This window comes from Numida meleagris, chromosome 6 (assembly GCF_002078875.1).
Source record: "Numida meleagris isolate 19003 breed g44 Domestic line chromosome 6, NumMel1.0, whole genome shotgun sequence".
Classification (NCBI taxonomy): Eukaryota; Metazoa; Chordata; class Aves; order Galliformes; family Numididae; genus Numida; species Numida meleagris.
In genome coordinates this window covers 3018669-3038944 of record NC_034414.1, presented here as the reverse complement: position 1 = coordinate 3038944, position 20276 = coordinate 3018669, and the positions used below count along the sequence as shown (strand labels likewise).

The 20276-nt window shown below is 51.6% G+C and overlaps 1 protein-coding gene across 3 annotated transcripts; it reads right to left on the bottom strand.

Annotated features, from left to right (window-relative positions):
* Nucleotides 1914-19526, bottom strand: ANO9 (anoctamin 9). Of its 3 annotated transcripts, XM_021401853.1 has the most exons (24): nucleotides 16644-19520; nucleotides 11967-12032; nucleotides 11622-11738; nucleotides 11269-11405; nucleotides 10958-11007; nucleotides 10339-10397; nucleotides 10058-10140; nucleotides 8810-8944; nucleotides 8618-8714; nucleotides 8199-8259; nucleotides 7495-7577; nucleotides 6925-7029; nucleotides 6500-6664; nucleotides 6376-6412; nucleotides 6025-6136; nucleotides 5705-5762; nucleotides 5472-5569; nucleotides 5099-5265; nucleotides 4479-4631; nucleotides 4060-4207; nucleotides 3820-3939; nucleotides 3573-3666; nucleotides 3354-3466; nucleotides 1914-2902 (listed from the first exon to the last, which is right to left on the bottom strand). In XM_021401853.1, exons 1-24 carry the CDS (start codon nucleotides 16647-16649, stop codon nucleotides 2875-2877), a joined length of 2292 nt encoding a protein of 763 aa, XP_021257528.1. In that variant the 5' UTR covers nucleotides 16650-19520; the 3' UTR covers nucleotides 1914-2874. The 3 variants fall into 3 exon arrangements, with proteins under 3 accessions (XP_021257528.1, XP_021257527.1, XP_021257526.1); XM_021401852.1 differs by adding an exon at nucleotides 14973-15105 and having other exon boundaries at nucleotides 5472-5762; nucleotides 6376-6664; nucleotides 16644-19526; XM_021401851.1 differs by having other exon boundaries at nucleotides 5472-5762; nucleotides 6376-6664; nucleotides 16644-19525.

Below are 20276 nucleotides of genomic sequence, written 5' to 3'. Positions count from 1 at the left end.
CAGCTTCATCTGCACTACTGCAGTCACTTCAGTGACCAGTTGGCTTTGTGGGATGATGAAGGATCCCAAGGAGCAAATGGCAAGGGCAGGGAGCTGGGGGCTGGCGAAAGCTTTCTTGTCCGTCAGAGCTGTTCCTGTAGGCAAGCGAAAAGAGAGAAGGAGTGGAGGCGGTCACAGTGGTAAAAGGACAAAACAAGCCGGAGGGCTGAGAGCACTGCGCAGCTCGTTCCGCTTCCCTGCTTGACGCTTCGTGGCTTTGGAAGTGAGATTTTCATCTGAGTTCATGTTGGTGCCTTTCTGTGCAGTCCTGGGCATGGGCTCAGAGGCATGTCACCCCCAGAGGATTGCTGGCCTCGGCAGCAGGGTACAGCCCCGGGCACTGTCTGCAGTGGGACCCTGGGGACCATGGGCAGGAGCTGACTCTGCATCCTGAGCCCCATCATGATCCTCTTGATCTGAGGCTGTCACTTTGCTACGCCAGAGCTGGTGACCCTGTCCTGCATCCTGCTGCTGAGGTGAGCGTGCACCGCTTGGGTAGGAGAGTGGAAGTGGCTGCGAGCTCGCTAATAGCCGGTTCTTGATGCATTTAACAGCTTGAAGCTAATTAAGTTTGAGCTACCCAGAGCTGCCAGGCGGCTGTGTTCCAAGGCTATCAGTGAAACCAGGTTCATTTCCAAGCGCCAGAAAGGAGAGCATTGCTACAGGGTGAGGTGCCACCTAGGAACAGATGCTTAATCACTGTCATTTCTACTCCTTTTCCCAGGAAGCACAGCAGGTGGTGGCTTTTTGCTGTTAGATCAGGGGCAAGGGCTCTGCAGGTGCGGGGCTGCCCTGACTCTTCAAGCAAGCCGCAAGCAGTGTGGCCTCTTGTGACATGCAGTGCTAAGAACAGGTTTAATTGTGGGAAGAAGCATCACCATGTACATTTCTGTGCAAGAGTATTGTTCTGTACGCAGCAGGGGCTCAGGCTAGTCTGACTTCTAATTACAGATCAGCCCTAATGATATAGCTGATCCTGAGCTGTGCTGCTCGTCTTCGCTTGTCTGCATCGTTCTGAGTTTGTATTCTGGCTGTGTGTTTATTACACGTGCTCACACGCTTGCACAATTCAACACAAGTGGCCACTTGTGGCTGTTTGACAGAGGAGGGGATGAAAGCGCGGAGCTCAAGGTTAAACTTCAGAACTGGTTAAAGATTTTCAGCTCTCATAAAGAAAAAGACTCTTAGGTTGGCTTTGAAACTCTCCGGTGGATTTGCCCCGGGGTTTACAAGGATCATAACAAAGCTGGGAGCTGAGCTGCAGGGACCTGGCCTGTGCTCCTGTCTTTCTCATTGACAGAAGTTAGAGAAAGGTTGTTTTCCCCGACTGTTTGCAAACTCAGCGAGGCTGCCACGCACAGGTCCAATATAATCGGGGGAAAAGTAGTGGGGTAATAATAGGCAGGGAATGTAGTGCGGTACCAAAGGGTTGTTTCTGCACTCAGTGTTGAGTGGAGGGTCACACGTTTGAGGGCACATTGTCATTTCCATGTAATGCGAGCAAAGACTTTGTTCCTTTTACACAAATAGCTCTTCCTCAAGTTGGTAAAGCTACAGGTAGACCTGGCAGTGAGCAAACCCAGGAAGCCAGGAACGCACAAACGTTAGAAGAGTCCCAACGACTGCTCTGACACCAGACCAGCTGGGGCACGTAACCCCTGCTTTGCCATAGGCAAACTCTTGTGTTCACTGTTGTAGGGCTGTAAGGGAAGAGGTGATGAAATACCAAGCTGGCAGGGCTTGGATTTAGGCTAATGGATGGTGCTTTTCAGCACGAGATAACACTTTCTAGCCTTGTGACTCAGGATTTTCTCTGTAGCTCTATGTACTTCTGTCAGCCCAGCATGTTAAAATGTTCTTCCCACTCTGCATGGTGAAAGTGTCACCTTCCTTTAATTCTGCCACTAGCCAGCACCTTTCACTCCACCCTAGCGCCATGCTATGTGCAGATGCTTAAGCTCCAGCCTTTGTTTGGTTATCCATGTGAAGAAAAAAGAGGTGGGAGTGGATGATCTTTAGGTGCTGTGGATAGCAAAGAAAGGGAGACAGGAAAGATAGCAGTGTGAATACAGTGACTCACGGTGGCTGAGGGTCTGTCTGCTTGTGTTTGTACAGTCCCTGTATTTATTGACCATTTTCCTTGTAGTTGAGTTGGGTATGCGTTTGAGTTAGAGCAGATGCAGTGGCTTGTCGGGGCCCAGTGCAAAAGACAATCAGAATAACAAGTGTGATTTCCCAAAGTCTGGGAAAAGGAAGGACTGGAGCCACAGCCATGCAAGGAGGATTGTGCTGGGTGTTGTGGAACAGGAAGGACTGAATCTACTTAATGGTGTGAGAGCAGAGAGGTCACTGAAAGCAGAGGAAGAAGGGGCCAAAGTGCAAGGAAGAGCTGGAGAGGGAACCTGGAATGAGGTAGCCACTTTTTCCCGTGATGCCACATGGCACGTGAAGGCAACGACTGACATGGAAGCCAGGTCATCTCCTGCAGACCAGTGTCATGCTCGCCCAGTGGTGGCTGGATGCTGCCAATCATGCTGAGCTCTCCACATGGTGCTGAGGACTGTAGAGGAGGCTGGCTCCATTGTGCCAGAGCCCTTCCCCAGCTGCTGAGTGTGCTGGGAAGACGCTGTTCCTATCGCTGCTGCCACTTTCTTCCTCTTTGTGGCTGTACCAGTCATTAGCATCCTGCTCCTGTGAAGCTGCTGTCACTTCATCGCTCCCCAGTTCAAGTCTGTGCTTGGTGACAGCCAGAGCACGTGGCTGTCTCTCTGGCTGTGCTGACAGGCTGGGGAGAGGGGCTCAAGTCCGTGTTTCACTTTCTTCAGTGAGAGGAGGCTACACCTCAGTGGAGTACTCCATCATGCTGGGGGAGAAAGGAAAGGGGCATAAGGGTTGGACTATTTGAACTGGGAAGAAATGGAGGTGTGGGAACAACATTCAGAGTGGGAATAGGACCTTTTGCCAAATATAATTCATTGGCCTTGAGACACCTAAAAGCCAGGCACCTGGGCTGGTCAGTGATGCTACAGGCCTGGAGGGAGATGGGCCCTCTTCTACAGGTAATGCAGTCCATCTTAAAATGAACATATAGTGCAACAAGTCCCAGGTAGCAGTGGCTGGACTCAAAACTGGGGGAGAAGCTACATCCCAAAGGGAGGCGGAGGATCTGCTCAGAGCCCAGTGTGCCTCTGTCACCAGAGAGGCATGTCCTGGGGTGGTGGTGGGTATTGGCCTCACTGTGGGGCTCTGGTGTGGACTGATCCTGCACTCAGTCCTGCACAGTAGCCCTTAGCACCTTCTGGGGCATTACGCACCTCAGTTCTTTCCGAAGGTTGTTGTGCTTTTCATCCAGAAGATGATTCTTAACTGATAGGGGCACATCAGGGACGTACCAGGCTGCAATCAGTTTGACGCACAGAGCCACGTGCTGCAGGAGGCAAACGGAGTCACCACGGGGAGTGAGGAGCTCCCAACGCCACTTAACATGCCACCATTGCCCCATTGGCCCCCTGGCCAGCTGCCCTAGTACTCACCTCAAAGAGGATGAGGAAGGCGAGCCGGGCTGCGAAGACATGCCAGAACTGGACGGTGTAGCTGTAGTCTGTATGATTCCTGTAATCCCGGTACCTGCAGCAGAGCCCCATCAGTGCCAGTCCCTCGCATTGCCAGGCATTGCTCCCTTCACTGGGGTCTGAGAAGAGCTCTGGTGTCTTCACACACAGGGCTGGATGCCGTGGTGAGGGACTGGCAGGGATGCTACCAAACACAGGTTGCTGTTACCTGCACACTGCAGTCCCATTCTTGACCAAATCTGCGATATCTTCAGCCAGATTTGTGTCCGGCTCAAAATCCTTGATGTGGAAGACGGAGAGGCTGTGGTTGATGTAGCCAGTCAAGCAGCTGCAAGGGGAAAAGAGCACATCAGTGCGCATCAGCCCAGTGGTGAGGTGAAGCTCCTGCTTTGTGGTCAGGCTGAGGGAGCTTGTGGCAGGGTTGGAACAGCTGACCAGCCGCACTCACTCGGCAGCAGTGGTGTTTTGTTTCATGCAGGGGCTGTATGTGTACTTGTAGACCTGCACGGGGATGAAGTCGGATGTGATGGCAATCACTAGTCCATTCCCGATGACAGCCAGGATGCCAATGGCTTCCAGGACCTGCAGCCAGATTCCTGCAGGAGAGGAGAAAGTTGGTGATCCTCCCTTGACAGCTTGCTCAAGGGTTGCAAATGCAGCCCTAGCTCAGGAACAGGGTGGCACAGACAGAATATTGGGTCAAGGAAGGAGAGCTCCAAAGTGCCCCTCATTCTTGGAAAGGTCTAAAATTGCTTCTCCTTCCCCAGTCCACAGCTCTCCCTGTGCTCTGCTATCTCCTTCAGATTGGAAGGGACTTAACACCAGCACCGCTTGCACAAGCAGCAGTTCTCGTGGGCCCCATCTCACCAATGTCATTGGCCTTCCTGGGCACCATGCGCCGGCGCAGCCGCATCATCTTGATGGCATCCAGGCGAATCTCGAAGAGGTTGTTGAAGAACGCCAGCAACGGGGCCAGGGGAAAGGCGGCAACAAAAATGGTGGTGAAGCTGTACTGGATCACTGCGGAGGGGGGAAATGCTGGGTGCTGGTGTGGAGCCACCGTGGAGGGGACATCTCCCAGGGGCTCAGCTGCTGTCTGGGTTTGTCCTGCTTTGTGGCTTGTGTCAGAGAGAATTTGCAGGATTGAAAGGGGGAGATAAACCTGTCTTGGGGACCCCATACCCCCACAGGAGACACCCACCTCTCCCAGGGCTATCAGAAGGGGGGGATCTGTGGGGCATGCTGGTTGAACCAGCCGAGCAGAGGGACCCCCCTGGGGTTACAGCCACCTCCTTGACAGGAGAGGAAGGACCCAAAGCCAACATGGTTGCCTGCTCTCTCTTGCCTTGGGAATGATATCCTTAGTGGGGTTGGGCATGGAGCTGAGTCTCAGCACTCTCCCTCACATCATGCTGTCCCCACACAAGGAGGACACATGGCAGTGCACACAGCATCCTGCCTTGCTCATCCTCTCCTCCCCTACGTACCCATCTCCAAGAACTCATCAAACAAACTGAAGATGTTGACCTCGTTGAGTTGATAGTTGCTGAGCCACTGCTTTTTGCAGGGGTCCTCAGCCTCCTCCTCCTCCCCCAACACCAGGTGTTTCTTCTTGGGGCGCCTCTGCCTCTTGCGTATTTTGTGGGCTAGCCAGCTGCAATGGGAGGGAGCAATTTGTAACTGCTGCCTGCAGCGGGTGGCAGGGCTGAACTACTAGCAGGGGCAGCCCTGGAGACCTGAGATGGGGAAAAGGAAAAAATCTTGGCCTGAAGGCCAGGGTTATGCTCTGTAAGAACTGGGAAGCTGTCCTGCTTATTTGATAACACCAGCAAGCACTCCAAAGGCTAGAAGAAGGCTTACGGGACTAGGTACTCCATTACATTGCTGATGGTTTGCTTGAGCATCATGATGATGGCCATCTGGATGAAGAGGTCAGTGATGCAGCCACTGGGGTGGCACTGCAAAGGGATGAGAGAAAATTCTGAGGGGCTGTTTGGCCAAGCTGGGATTTGGTGGTGCCTTGCTGGGCAATGGGGAAAGGCAAGGTAGGAGTTGTGGTATGGGGTCAGAGGATTTTGTGGCAAGTCTCTCACCTCCTCCAGCCTCCACTTGCCAGCGATGCGCACGTAGTTTCCTGGGCGGCCATTGATTCTGAGTAGGGAAGCAAGAAGAGTAATATCTGTTGAGCCCTACCTTTGGTTCCCCTTTGGATGAACTTCCAGCTGTAGGATGGAGGGCACCATCCTCTAGGCATTAGCTTAGGCAAAGGGCTTCTCCCATCCACTATGTCCTTGGGAAAAACTATGGCCCTTCTGAGGTCCCAGATGGTTTGCTCCCCTCTCCCTTCTGCCAGGTGCCCTGTGGGGAGAAGGTAGATGGGCTGGGGTCCCCCTGGATCCCTACCACCACTCACCTCCCCAGGAAGAAAGCAATGTAGATGAGTGAAGAAAAGTTTGTCAAAAACTGGAAGATGAAGATCTTTATGGTAAAGTTGTTCTCACGCTGGGAGAAGGTCCGTGGTTTCTCTGGGAACAGGAGCAGGGTGTTGATCACACAGAGGTGGAACCTTATCCCACTCCCCATGGATCCCATGGCAAGAGCTGCCGGGTAGATGCTTTGTGGTGGTGAAGGAAAGAGACCACAAGACTGTCTGCATTTGGGGACCAAGGGGGAGCTGCCCTACAGTCCCTTTCTTTGGTGGAGGTACCACTGGGCAGCTTGGTGCTGTGGGATGCAAGTGGGGGCAACCCCCAGTTTCCCTTACCCAAGTCACAGAGAAAGAGGGCCACGCGCCTATTGATCTGCAGGAGAGAGGTGTAAAACAAGAAGAGAGAATTAGTGATGGAAAAGGGCAAGTCCGACCGCCCATCCCATGCTGCAGTCTGCACCTTGGTCATGATGACAATGGTCATGTAGTGCAGCACAGCCCCTGTCATCACTGCCACCAGGTTAGCCTGCTCTCGGAAGAACTCGGAGCCACTCTGGGTGAAGAGAGCTGTGGCGACCACTCGGTAAATGACAAGTGCGTGGGCGATGCCAATAAGTACAACAATCTGTGGAGGAGGGCAGTGGAGAGGTGAAAAGCAGTGAGGGGAGGACATGTGCTCCATCCCAAACGAGTGCTTCAGAAACTGGCTCTCTTTGCCAGAGGTCATCTGGATGTGCCCTCCGATGCAAGCCAGTGCTCTTCAGCGATGGGATTAGATGTTCATAATGCAGACATCTCCACCTCTATTTGTCTACTTGTTGTCCCATAAAGAGAAAGGAACACACCCTTGACATTGTCCGACCCTAAGTTCCTCCTGGCACTTACCATGAGCAGAACCAAGAGGAGCACAATGGTGCTGCGCAAGTAAGAGTGCCGATACCGCCGAGGTTCATGCTGCAAATTGTTGATCAGCTCCATAGCCAGCTCCTCCTGAAGAAGAATAAAAAGGTCTCTCTCTCTCTCTCTCTCTCTCTCTCTCTCTCTATGTATACGTAGGAAAGGAAGGTTTCAATACAGCCATGCCCAGGTACTGGAAAGCCCAAGGGTGGCTGTGTAAATGGCAGTATGGAATGATCAGAGCCAGAGGACAGGGCTGAATACCCAACAGCATGGCTAGTCCTGATTGAGTTTAGGCCCTCATGCAGGGGAGGAGGTGACTAGCAGTGCAGAGAGGTGACTAGCAGTGCAGAGAGGTGCCTAGCGTCTGCTCAAATCTCTGGAGGGTTCTGTCTCCTCTGGGGCAAAGGCTCCAGATGCTGGCTTTGCCCCTTGTTTAAGAGCTTCCATTAGACGTCCACATCCACAGAGGGGTCCCTCTGCCAAGTCATTTCTGCAAGCTCAGCTATAAACTGCCCTGAAGAGGAAAGTGCTAAGCAGGAAAGATGGCATTCTCACCTCATCCTCATCCCAACCATACAGCTTCCAGTGGGTGACCACTTTGGCTCTCTGTCTCTTCCACAGCTCCAGGAACACAGTGGCTGCAAAGGGAAAGGAGATGGCTCTAGATTGTAAGAATTCATCCCTCCCTCCCATAGAGCTGGCTGGACTGTCATGTAACCATCTAACTGAATGGCAAATCAGCTTGGACTGCTCTTGGCCCATGAAGGACAAGCAGCCACCTCTGTGTCTCTGCAACCAGGATGCACCTGCACCCCAGCATGGCTACACCTCTGCAAATGGATTTACAGCCATCTCTTCTTCGGCCTTCCTAAGCTTGTTCCTGTGTAGATCAACCCACAGTGATGGGCAAGATGATCTCTGCAGCTGGCTTGGACTCAGATCTGAGACCCCAGTGGTGAGACACCCAGCTCAGGAGAGGCAGGGGAGAGAGCTGTTGGGTGCTCTGAGGGAGGTTATGGTGGGTGAAGGGTACAAGCTCTCAAACAAGGAGTGTTTAAGAAGCAGAAGAAAATTGCTGGGATTATTTTTATCCCTTATGCTGTCTGGAGGGGGAGCTGCTGGCCCTGAAAGTAGAGGAGCCAAAGACTAAAAAGCCCCTGAATGATGAAGCTGTGTTGGTCACATTTCCTTCCAGCTACTCTTCCCTTAAGCCATAGGGGCAGGCTCTGCGTGCTTGACACTGAGACATTGACACCTACCCCAGATTGCCATGAACATGGCAAACACAACTGTCCCTTCGTTGTCAATCATGTGAGTGACCTGGAGAAGATCAGGGAAGAACATGATGGGGACAGCAGGCTGTAGAGGCTGCAGCACTTAGTCATCCTCTTGTCACCCTGATCTCCCCAGAGGTAAAGATGGTGCAGGAGGGCAAAACACAGGAGGGGGAATGAAAAGTGAGGCTTGTTAGACTGTGTTAAATGCCTTCTCCTTGGTGGTGATGGAGGCCATGATCTGACTAGACCTCTTCCCTTCTACAGAGGCTAGTGGAGGTCACCAGCGTGTTGTCACCAGTGTGCAGGGGTGGCTTTTCTTTCTGGTGGTGTGGACACAGCACAAGCTGGGAGTGTTTCCCCATCCTTCATCTTGAGCCTGTCTTGGAAAGGGGGATACCTACCCTGGCATACGTGCAGGTGTCGGCGAGCAGCCAGAATGGGCATTTCTGGTCGCAGAGTGGGCACATGATGGTGTCATTGGCTTCACAGATCTCCTTGCTGGAGAGAAAGGAGTGGAGGGAAGCAACAGCAAGTAGCATGCATAGCAAAGGCTCATGAACAGGGTGTGCATTTGGCATTCTCCACTTCCTTACCTCACCTGGCTGGAATTGAAAACGGTAATCCCAGCCACAAAGACCAGCAGTCCAACCGCCGCAGCAAATCCAAGCAGGTAGGTGTACCAGCCAAGCCAGGCGAAGTAGAGGGCCACCTTCTCACCAAAATAGCATCTGAAAGAAAAGGTGAGATTTTCTTTGGGGATCTTTCACTCCCAAAAGAGATACCAGCTCCAGGAGGGGCAGTGCTATCTGCATGTCTGGGGGTTGCATTGGGATCAGGGGAGGCAGTCCAAACAAGCTGGAAGAACCATACAAGGACAGCCATTCCCCTCGGATTTCAGCAGCAGCACATGCAAAGGGAGATCCTGGGTTTCTGAGTGAGGATGCAGCAAAGAACACTGGGGAAATTGCTGTGGGGCTGCACAGCAAAGAGCTGATGAGAGCACAGCTCCAGCTGAGAGGTGAATGTAGGATGGAGAGCAGTGCAAGGCTCTCATGGGGACAGAGCTGACTTGAGGGTCTGATTCGAGGGTAGATGTGGTCAGATTCATCATGCGCCAGGTAAAAGCGGTGGGAGCAGCTGAGAGGCCAAGTTGCAGTCACTGTCTGCAGATCTTTCCGTGATAGCAACAGCTCATGCTGACCTTAGAAATGGTGTTCTGTCTCACACTGAGCACCGTGGAGGCATCAAGGCTCCCTAGTGCTCCTGCTAGACTTTTCAACTGTAAGAAACATTTAAGGGCAGAGAATGCATCTCTGTTTCAGCATTTTATCTCCCTAACAGAGCCCACTGAAAACCTCATGAAGCAGCACATTATTTCTGCCTTCCTTTTCCTGGCCATGGAGAGTTAGTTTTTCTCTCTTTTTAAAAGAGCTGTGCTCTTCCCTGAGTTTTAATGTGCTTATATAGGCCCCTTGTTGCCTTTAATGTCCCAAGCTCAGCCTCAGGCTGAACGTGTTCACTGGTGCTCTGTTCTCATCTAGCCTTCCTTTTGAACGTGGGAGCTGGTGGTTGAAAATGAAAGAGGCTAATTAAAAACCGTGCAGATGCGGGGGTTGTTTCATTCTGCAAAATTAGCAGATGGAGTGTGGTGCCACGGGATACCCTTTAGGCTAAGAACTTTGCAAGCTGCAGAAGAGGCCCAATATATGTAAAAAGAACCAGCTACAAAGTAATGATTGAAAATTAAAAAATAAAAAAATCACAACATGGGAGCTTGGGAAGGGTTTCAGGTGGGGTCTATCAGCTAGATGGATCTGCTGTGACACTTCTGCCTCTGTTACCTGATCTTCTCAATTGGCTGTTGGCAAAATAAATCCCTCCAGCGAGCCCATTTCTCCTTCAGGAATTCCCTTACCTCTTCTTTCTGGAGAACAGAGAAGTCAGACACACAGGAATGTTAGGGCAGCCTTAATCCCCAGCCCTGCTGCCAAGCTGCCATTGGGAGCCTTTCATCCAGGTGCATCTCGATGTAGCCCCAGTCACCCAGAGCTCTCTCCCACTCAGTCTAGCTCCTCTGCTTCTCATGGCTTTTCCTCCCAGGCACCCGTGTGCTTGGCCTCACCTCGTGCAGTGGAAACGCTGCCTCAAAGACATTCTTCTTCATCAGGTCACGCAGTTTCTCTGATAGCAGAGAGGAACAGGGAGGATTAGTGAGACAAAGCATTTCTCTCTCTCCTGCATGCTTTCTGCCAAGCAGGATCAAGCCCAAAGTTTTTGGGGAGACAGAAAGAAATGCTTGGGAGAGGCTGAGCTATTCAGAAGGGATCAGCGCTAATCCCTGTTGTCATGTTGCTCAGCCTGGCTGCTGCAGGCTGTACTGGGGCTGGGAGTGAGCCAGGTAGGCAGGTCCCCAGAGACGGCAGTAGAACCAGCACCCTTTCTACATCTCCTGCTGATCCCAGAATGCTGGAGAAGGATGAGCATTTTTGGAGACACAGGAGAGTGGCGGTGGGCTTGGTGAGAGGGGCGCTGATTCCTGCAGTCCAAATGTCCCAGCCTTGGGATGGAGAAGCAAATTCACCTTCCAGAGCTGCATCCTGGCTCTCTCCTCTTTGTCACACCCCTACTGTCAAGGGTGGGATGCCTGACACAGAGCAGGAGCCGTGCTACCAGTCCAGACTGTACATCACCTTGGAGATAAAGGGGATGGATGTATGGGCCTGGTGGCCCCATTCCCTTACCGAGGTCGGGTGTCACTGTGTTATGCAAGATGAAGTTCACGATCCGTATCCTGAACAAGGAGAAACTGGGGTTAAAGGCAGCTCTGGGGATACAGCCTGGTATTGTGGCCCTGGAGAGCTGGGCACCAAAATCCAGAGAAGGAAGTGGGGAATAAAAGGGGAACTGGCCACCTTGCACCAATGGTGGCAGGTGGCTTTCTATGGAGAAGGAAAAGCCTGGCACAATTGTGAGCTGAGATAGAAAATGGGTGCTGGTGTGCAGGTAAGGGACTGCAAGGTTCTAGAAGCCAGTAGCCCAGCTCAGCACTCACCTGGTGGTCACTGGTATGTCCTGGTGGGCATTGAGGTCTTGCAGCCTGCTGTCGGGGTTCCTCAAGAGCCACTGGTATTTCCGGAAGAAGTGTTTTGGGGCACGGACCCCATAAAATAGCTTCTTGTCCTCAATTTTCTAGTGGGTAGAAGAGAAAGGCTAGTAGAAAAATGTGGTCAGAGAAAGAGGCAGAGCAACAAAAGCCAGGGGCTGTGCGAGTCCTGGAGCTGGGGTCTCCCCTGGTCGAGTGTACCATGTGTTCTCCAGTACTGATGCAGTGATAGGTTTGGGGGTTCCCTCAGCAGCCCAAATTAGGCTGTGATGCTGGGTTACCAAGTAACTGCTGCTTCTTACCTTGATGGTGAACCCCTTCTTGCTCAGCTCATCCAGGAACTTCTTCCTCTTGACCTCTTTTGCACTGCCCATTTGATGGATGTCACTCACAAGGACGAAATCCCACTTCTCTTCATCCTGACCATAGAAAATAGCAGGGAATTAATGGGGTTGACAAGCAGAGAGCTCTCTCTTAGCTTCAGCCTCTCAGAAGCTTGAACCTTCATCATGCTGTGGAGAGAGGTCCTGGGGACTGAGAGTGAGAGTGGGGATGGAGAAACTGAGGCAGCCGCTGCCCTGACACCCCCCCAAATCCACATTTTTGAGCTCTGAACTCACTCTGAGTGCAGAGGGAGCAAAGCTTACCATGAAGGCAAATGGGTCTGAGTCTTCAAAGGGATAACTTCTCCAGGGAGTCAACATAATTTCATCCTGTGGAAGAGGAAAGCAGCAAAGAGTTCAGTGAACTCCTTGGGAGATACCGTACCAGGACACAGAGCAAACCTCTCTCTATGAATGTCTGGATGGCATTGTGATACTTGCGGTTCATCAAAAGAGACAGAGCCCATGGTAAAACTCCATTATAACCCAGGATCAAGGTCCACCTGGCCCAGTTTTCCTCTCCCAGGTGCCAAGAGCGGTTGCCAGGGGAGGAGAGTAGGAGCAGGTATGTCATACAATCATAGAATCATAGAATTAGCTAGGTTGGAAAAGACCTACGAGATCATCCAGTCCGACCATCCACCTACCACCAATAACCCCACTAAACCATGCCTCTCAACGCTATATCTAAATGTTTCTTGAACACCTCTGGGGACAGTGACTCAACCACCTCCCTGGGCAGCCCATTCCAGCGCCTGACCACTCTTTCAGAAAAGCAGAATTTCCTAATATCCAGCCTAAATCTCCCCTGGTGCAACTTGAGGCCATTCCCCCTCGTCCTGTCAGTAGTTACAAGAGAGAAGAGGCTGACTCCCAGCTCACTACAACCTCCCTTCAGGAGTTATAGAGAGTGATAAGGTCTCCCCTGAGCCTCCTCTTCTCCAGGCTGAACAATCCCAGCTCCCTCAGCCGCTCCTCATAAGGCCTGTGCTCCAGACCCCTCACCAGCTTCGTCGCCCTCCTCTGAACACGCTCCAGGGCCTCAATGTCTTTCTTGCAGTGAGGGGCCCAAAACTGGACACAGTACTTGAGGTGCGGCCTCACTAGTGCTGAGTACAGAGGGACAATGACTTCCCTACTCCTACTGGCAACACTATTTCTGATACAAGCCAGGATGCCATTGGCCTTCTGGGCCACCTGGGCACACTGCTGGCTCATGCTCAGCCGAGCATCGACCAATACCCCCAGGTCCGTTTCCTCCACACAACCTTCCAGCCACTCTGCCCCAAGCCTGTAGCGTTGCCTGGGGTTGTTGCGGCCAAAGTGCAGGACCCGGCACTTGGTCTTGTTGAACCTCATCCCATTGGCTTCAGCCCAGAGATCCAGCCTGTCCAGATCTCTCTGTAGGGCCTCGCTACCCCCAGGCAGATCGACACTTCCTGCCAGCTTGGTGTCGTCTGCAAACTTACTGAGGGTGCTCTCAATGCCCTCATCCAGGTCATCAATAAAGGTACTGAGGACAGGCCCCAGCACCGAATGCCTTGTCAGAAACCTCTTCCCATACACTCCTGGTCACCACTTCCAGCCTAATTATGCACCCAAGTGGTGGAGTTCTGAGGTTGAAGGAAACAAGCAAGGTGAGGCTGTGGCAGAAGCTGCTCTCTGCCAAGGATGATTTCCCAGCCCAGGGTGCTCCTCCATAGAGGGATGCTGCAGGAGCACCCTTGGGTGGCGTGGTCCTGGTGGTGGGTGCCTGAAACTGGGGCACATCAACTTCGAAACCACTTTGTCCCTATCCTCTCTTCCTGGCTTCTCTGATGTGATCTCACCCTGGTCCTACAGCCGTAGTTGCTGCTTAGGCAACAGAGGATTAGTCCAACCAGCCTTCAGTGGATTGGCAAAAGTGTGCTGGGCTTCATATCCCAGTGAGTACAATGAGTTTAATAAAGATCTGTTCTGATTTTTTTTTAATTGTTTTGCAGTTCTTTAGTGTGACTCACAGTGCGGCCCCACAAACAGTTATGCTGATGCTCCTGAAGGCACAGTGTTGCAGCACAGAAGGAGCTGCCAGGGGATGGGGATATCATCAGCCAGCATTGCCACCAAAGGCTTTGTGATTTTGTATTCTGTAATAACAGCGGCCAGACAGACAAGTTAATCCAGCTGTAATCTCAGGAGTGGAGAGGTGGTGGTGCAACCAAGCTGTGATGTAAAGACTGGATCCCAAGCTTTCACTGAGGAATGAGGCCATGGGAGCAGGTGACTGGGATGAGGAAAGGGCTGAAATACTCTGTGAAATCCTTTCTCGCATGGAGCTGGGGCCCTGCCTTCACTCAAAGCAGAAAAGCAGTGGGAAGTCTGAGACAAAGCAAGAAGTGGGAGAAGTAGGTTTGGGCACAGGTCGGTCTTCCCAGTTGGGTAAGCACCGAGATCACAGAATCTTAAAATCACAGATTTGTTAAGGCTGGAAAAGACCTCTGAAGTTATTGAGTCCAACCGTTGACCCACCTGCACTGTGTCTACTGACCACATCCCTAAGTACCACATCTCCACATTTCTTGAACTCTTCCAGGGATGGTGACTCCACCACCTCCCTGGGCAGCCTGTGCCAGTGCATTAGCCCTCTTTCTGAGTAGAATTTGTTCCTAATATCCAATCTGAACCTCCCCTGGCATAACCTAAGATCCTGACGAATATCGCAGCAACTCTGCCCGTCCCTTTCCCACAGGCCCCTTTGTGCACAGGAGTCCCAAAAGGCTCTGCCCCAGCTGCTGCTGCTCTGCATCTGGCACAGATGTAGTCTGGCAGCATCTCTCTACAGCTTGCCTTGTCTTGTTCCTGCCTGGCTGGTTTGACAGTTGGACTTTATGATCCTAGAGGACTTTTCCAACCTTAATGATTCTCAGTGTCATTCTGCACAGACTGCCTGTAGCATCTGCCAGCCTTTCAACTCCACCACTGATCCCTACAGTGTGGAGGAGGAAACACTTTTTATTCTATATGGCTGTTCCCCTGGTGTTAACCCCCACATCTGTCCTGCCTGTGCTCAGCACTGGGGCTGGACCTGCAGAGCTTCATTGCAGCATCCTTCCTCTGTCAGCTCTAATGCTGTAACAAGGCTGGTCTCTCGGACCTGATGCTGCTGGATCCTGCCCCTGCTACTGCATGCTCCCAAAATGACAAGCACTGATTTTAATCCCAAGAGGGACCCACTGTGTTTTGATTTCCCTGCCAAGCGCTATGAATCAGTGGGGATGCTTCTCAGGTCACCTGCGTATGGATCTCTAGGCAGCAAGGATGTTGTGGGAGCAGGGTCTGCAGCAGCTCGGCAGGCTTGTCTCTGTGTTCTCACAGCAATGGGATTTACCACCTGGTCCCTCCTCTGCAAACACCTTGAGTGCCTCTGCATAGGAGTGAAAAATGGGGAGAGGGGAAGGATTTGAAAATGATTTGCAGATCAGTGCAGGCAATTCCCAGTGCCCACCTCCGGAGTGGGAACAGACGGAAATCGCATTCACCTGCAGAGGGGGATTTGCAAACCTGTGAGGACAGAAGAGAGGCAGTTCAGCAGATGTAATTCACGCTGACTGCTAACATCCATGTGCATGGGGCTGAGCATGAGACAAAAGCTGCTTTAAGCCTTGGCTGCTCTGCAGGAGCCCAGCCCATGCATGGGGGCAGATGGGGCTTGTGCGAAGGGACAGCTGCAGAAGGCAGGGACATGGGACCACTGGGACTCTCACACCTATGGTTTTGGGGTTTTTTTGACCCAAGGGACTGGTAATGCTACCTAATGATGGCTGCTTTGCTCTGGCAGCACGAGGCAGCCCCATGTGCAGTCAAGGCACTGAAGTGGTTGTATAAACCATGGACTCTAATCCCTGCTATCGAGGAGGACGATGCCCATTTAGCCTTTTTCCTGCTCTTTGTTTGAAGCAGGGTTGGAGGTGCGCTCTGCCAATGTGTGTGAGAAGCAACCTGCACAATGAGCAGTGTTTTAATATCAAGGAGGGTTTGTGTGCCGAAAGTTTCTCTCCAGCTATATCAGCAGGTCCTTGTCCCCTCATATCCTGCTGCTCTGTGCAAGAACTTTGCTCGGTCCTTTCAGGTTACACTTCAGTTGGGAGTGTGGTGGCAGTGCCAGTGACTGCCACAAAGGATCTGGGTGGGATCCAGCACCCTTGTTTTCCTTCCCCACCATAGATTGGTGAGAGGTTGGCTGGCTCCTATCACGCACATGGCAATGACCAAACTGCTATCTTATCTTGGGGATGGTTCTTACCAGTGCTTCCTGTGCCCTCCTCCCTTACCCTAGAGCGCTTCCATCTTGCCTCATGTTTTCCTAAGAAATGTGACAATCTTTAATTGAACAGGCAGACAGCATGCCTGTGCTGTTAACAGCTGTCCCAATCATAGAGTTTGCCTGGCTGTCTGAATAACAGAAACTGTGCCTTTTCTTTCAAGCTGTAGGGGTAAGGGGGTTGGAACAAGATGATCTTTGATGTCCCTTCCAACTCAAGCCATTCTATGATTCTGTGATTCTATGAAAGTTTTCCTGAAAGCAAACCACCCTTCCCTGATCCTCCCTCTGGCAGCTCTGAACTGTGGCACAGATATGCAAGGCCCCACTGCCCTGACCCTGTTGTGCCTTTGGGGTGCTGTGTGCTCAGCTCTGCCTTGTTCCAAGGCTGCAGGTGCTATGGGACACTGCAGACTGAGTGTGACACACTGCTTTCCCCATCACTCCTTCATGGTGAGAATGAGAGCGCTCACTAGAAAGAGAAACTGAAGCTTTGTCATACATTTTGAGTACACTAGGGCTGAAAACATGTGAGTGGTAGAGTTCAGAGCTTAAAATGCGCTGAATTTCCAAGATACAGGTGGGTCCCAGGTGCTGAAAAGCAACCTGTTGGCAACTGCCGACCAGTTTTTGTTTCCTACCTGCATGGTGAATTGGAATCTTTCTCTTCCTCCTGCTCTCCTTTTTCTCCGATCTGTCTGTTGGGCTGAGGACAAGCTGAGAGGCTCCCAAAGTTTCGGGGTTTCGCTGCAGTGTTGTTACTCTGCCTGAGGTCGCATGTGAATGGAGCGGTGGATTTGACTTCCGTGTGGGCCTCCCTCCTGCCTTGAGAGGGAGCTGCCACTGCCTAGCAATGGGCAGATAGCGAGGAGGAGGAGGTGAGGAAGTTGCCCTTCACCCTCGCTCAAAGGAGTGGCAAGCCCAGAACCGCCCAGTAGCGTAGGCAGGGAATCCTGCGGTGTCGGCCCTCGCAGCTCCTCTTGCCAACACGGGGAGAACAACGAGACCACTCCATTCTCATCTGTGCCCATGCCTCTTATTGTGTCCTGTGAATGTTCCTAAATGGGGCTGAAAGGAGAAGGAAAGGACCAGCACAAGTTCTAGAAAGCATTAAACTACTTCTTACAAAAGGTGGGGAGAAGGAAGGGGGAGCACTAAGCCTAAAATGATCTTCTTCATTCTTGGAGTTGAACCTTGGTGAACCTTGAGGTCCATGGAAAAGATGGGGTGGGAGCAGCACCAACTTTGAGAAGGATCAGAGAGCGACTTTTTAGCAGCCGAGATGGGGAAAAGAGGCAAAGCACTCATTTTCAGATAAGCAAGAAGCATCTCCTCTGTGGTTTCTTCACTTGAATGCAGCCCTCTTCCTCCTTACCTTGGCCGGTGGCACGTGCTCTGCTCCACTTCCATTTCCCCATCTGGCCTTCAGAAAGCATAGGGAAAATTTGGCTTCCTTGAGGAACCAGTACATCTTTTTTGTCACATCTCACTGGGAGCTGGCACTTCTTTCTTCCATATGTAATAGCGTTGTTGCGTGAAGGCATTAGGATCAGGTGTTAAAGGTTACAGAAACTTCTCTAAGTATTTTACAGCCCTTTAGAACAACTATTCCCTCCCTCATGGCTGAGGAGGGGAGCATCTAAGTGTGCCCTGAATGCTCCATCAAGCCACATAGGACTCCTGCCTCCCTGCTCTGTAACATCACTTCTAGTAGATGGGATTAACCAGAGCATGAGTGCTCCGGCCTCTGCTTTCCTGATTGCATTTGTGTTGAGATGCTCACTGGAAATCATAACCAAATAACTGAGTGTTGTTTTTCTATGATCACAAAGGCTCACTTCATCCAGACCTCAGCCACGGAGCAAACTATAACTCTCTTCTTGCAAAAAGGGCCAGAGAAGAGGTTATATGTAAGCCATGTCTGACAGCTCTCCCTATATCTGTTCTATGGTGTCTTTCTGTTGTTTAGTTTCCAGACTAAGAAAAGCTGTCTTTCCCCAGGAGGGTCAGTCATCCTCTATAGCTGAGGGTTCTCCTCTGCTCTTTGAGGGCATCACTGTGGGTAGCTCTTATAAACTAGTCCTGGGGGGGATCTGGTGCATTCCGTCAGGGAAGGTGGCAGGCATTTCCACAGTGTTTTTCCCAGGCAAGCTAACGCTGCTCTGTGGCTTTGCCAAGTGCCTTAAACAGGCTATGAATCAGACCTGCAATTATTATCTTTTTAAAAAGAGCCGCCTTCCAAATATCCTGCTATGTTTAAATCCAAGGGCAAAGTGAGGGAAGGAGCAGGCAGACCTTTAGCCTCCCAGAAGCTATCTGTAGGGCTGGCCAGGAGGGAAAAACCACCTCGATCACCAGCTGCTCTCCACGGGTGTGGGAGAACACATGTATGTTTACATGAGGAGAGTCAGTGAGCTCTTGTCAGATAGGATTGATAGTGCTTTCCACATCTCCCGACAGAATACCAAAGACCTTTGCAACTTGAGCACTGCTGGGTAAAAAGGAAATGGGGTTAGGTGTAGGTGGGACATGTGTCTCTACCTGCGCATCTGTTTCTTTCTCCTGCAAACTTTGCCAAGGAGGAGTGGGAGGACTTTGCTCTGCAGATAGGCCAGCTAATTGAACACAGGCAACAGCTGCTTCCAGCAACAGTCCCGAAACTCGAAACTCGGAGGCTTTACTGGTGGAGAAGGTGAGCCTGTGCTTGCAGATTGGCTTTTTGTCCAGGGTATCTGATCTCGTGTAGCACTTAGCGGAAACAATGAACTTTTTCTTCTTCAGTTCGGGAGGAATTTGTCGCTGCCTAGGCAGGATTTAGCTTCTTTAGCAGGGAGGCAGGGGGCCAAATTGACAGTGCTCTTGTTTCAGAGCTTTCCTGCTCACACAACCATCCTGCAATGCGCTACCTTGGATTATATTGCTCTTGGGGGAATGGTACTGAGGACAGCAGCACGGGAAACTAAGATCAAGGAGGGAGAAGCTGAACCTTCCAGTGCACGGTGAACAATCTGCTTAAGACATGAGGTGTTGTGGAGCTGCTGTTCACGCGTTTATTGAGGGATTGTAACAGCACAAATGCATTGTAAGCAGCTGGGATTATTTAAGATATTATCACCCTCAACTGTTTATTGCTGCTGGGGCTGGTCATGCGGTTGCATCCTAATCTGCTGTGGTATCGCACCAGCCCAGTACACTCCAACCACTCTGGGCAGCGGTTTGACCTGCACCAAGCTCTGCACCTCTCTAGGAGCACTACTCCTGCAGCTGTTAAACCTGGTCAGATGCAGAGATGGTAATTTCCATCTGAGAAGTAGTAATGAGCAGCTGAAGGCTTTTATATATTAAACTACTTCAACAAGATAGAGGGTGCCTGTCTACAGCCTGCCTTGCAATGATGCTTTCTGGCAGAGCAGTCCGCTTCTAAGTGCTCAGAGGTGATCTTTCATGCATGCATCCCTAGCTCTCTAATTTAGGCTGGTGCTAAAATATTTATTTTCTCTTTTCAATCCCCAGGGCTTTGGATTTTTTTTTTTTTAATTTATTTCTTGCAGGAGAAGAGCTTGCAGGGTATTGCCTTCCCGTGCATCTGGCTGGAAGGATCTGAAAGAAGAAAGGTCCTTCGGAAGAGGTCGTTCAGGTATTTTTCAGTGTCAAACTGTAACTTTTTTTGTTGTGTTTCCCTGAAGCTCACCCTTGCCACTTATGGGAAAGCAGAGATTCTTCATCCTATGCTGTTTGTACAGCAGAGGTGGGAGCTGGCTGCTCAGCTTCATGCGACAGCCCGGCACCAGAAAGAACCTACAATTGCAAATATCTGCCGTTCTGTTGGTGTCATCTGACTGGCGTAGAGCGGATGGAGAACGAAGGAAGGGAACACTGACAGGGCCTCCAGCCCAAGCTGCTGTGTGCCTGGCTGCTTGCTGCCATCGTGCGGCCGCCTCACACAGCCACAGCCACAGGGGCCGTTCCCCTCCTTTCTTCCTCAGCGCCTCCTCGCGTCCGCCAGAGCGAGAGCAGAAGTGGTTAAATGGCGTTTAGGGGGCTGGGGTACCCAGTGCAGCCTGGGGAGGATCGCATCTCTTTAAGTAATTCAAGTGAGCGCGTATAAACTCCAAACGTTCTCCAAAAGAGAATTTCCTTCTCCAAAAGGAATTTCCTTCAGCGCCCGAGGCTAAATCTCCCGCCCGCCTCCTCAGGCGGCGCGGTTACCCCGGCAACGGCGGACGCCTGCCCTCCCTTCCCGCCTTCCCCGGGGCGCCCTCCGCGCCTGCGCA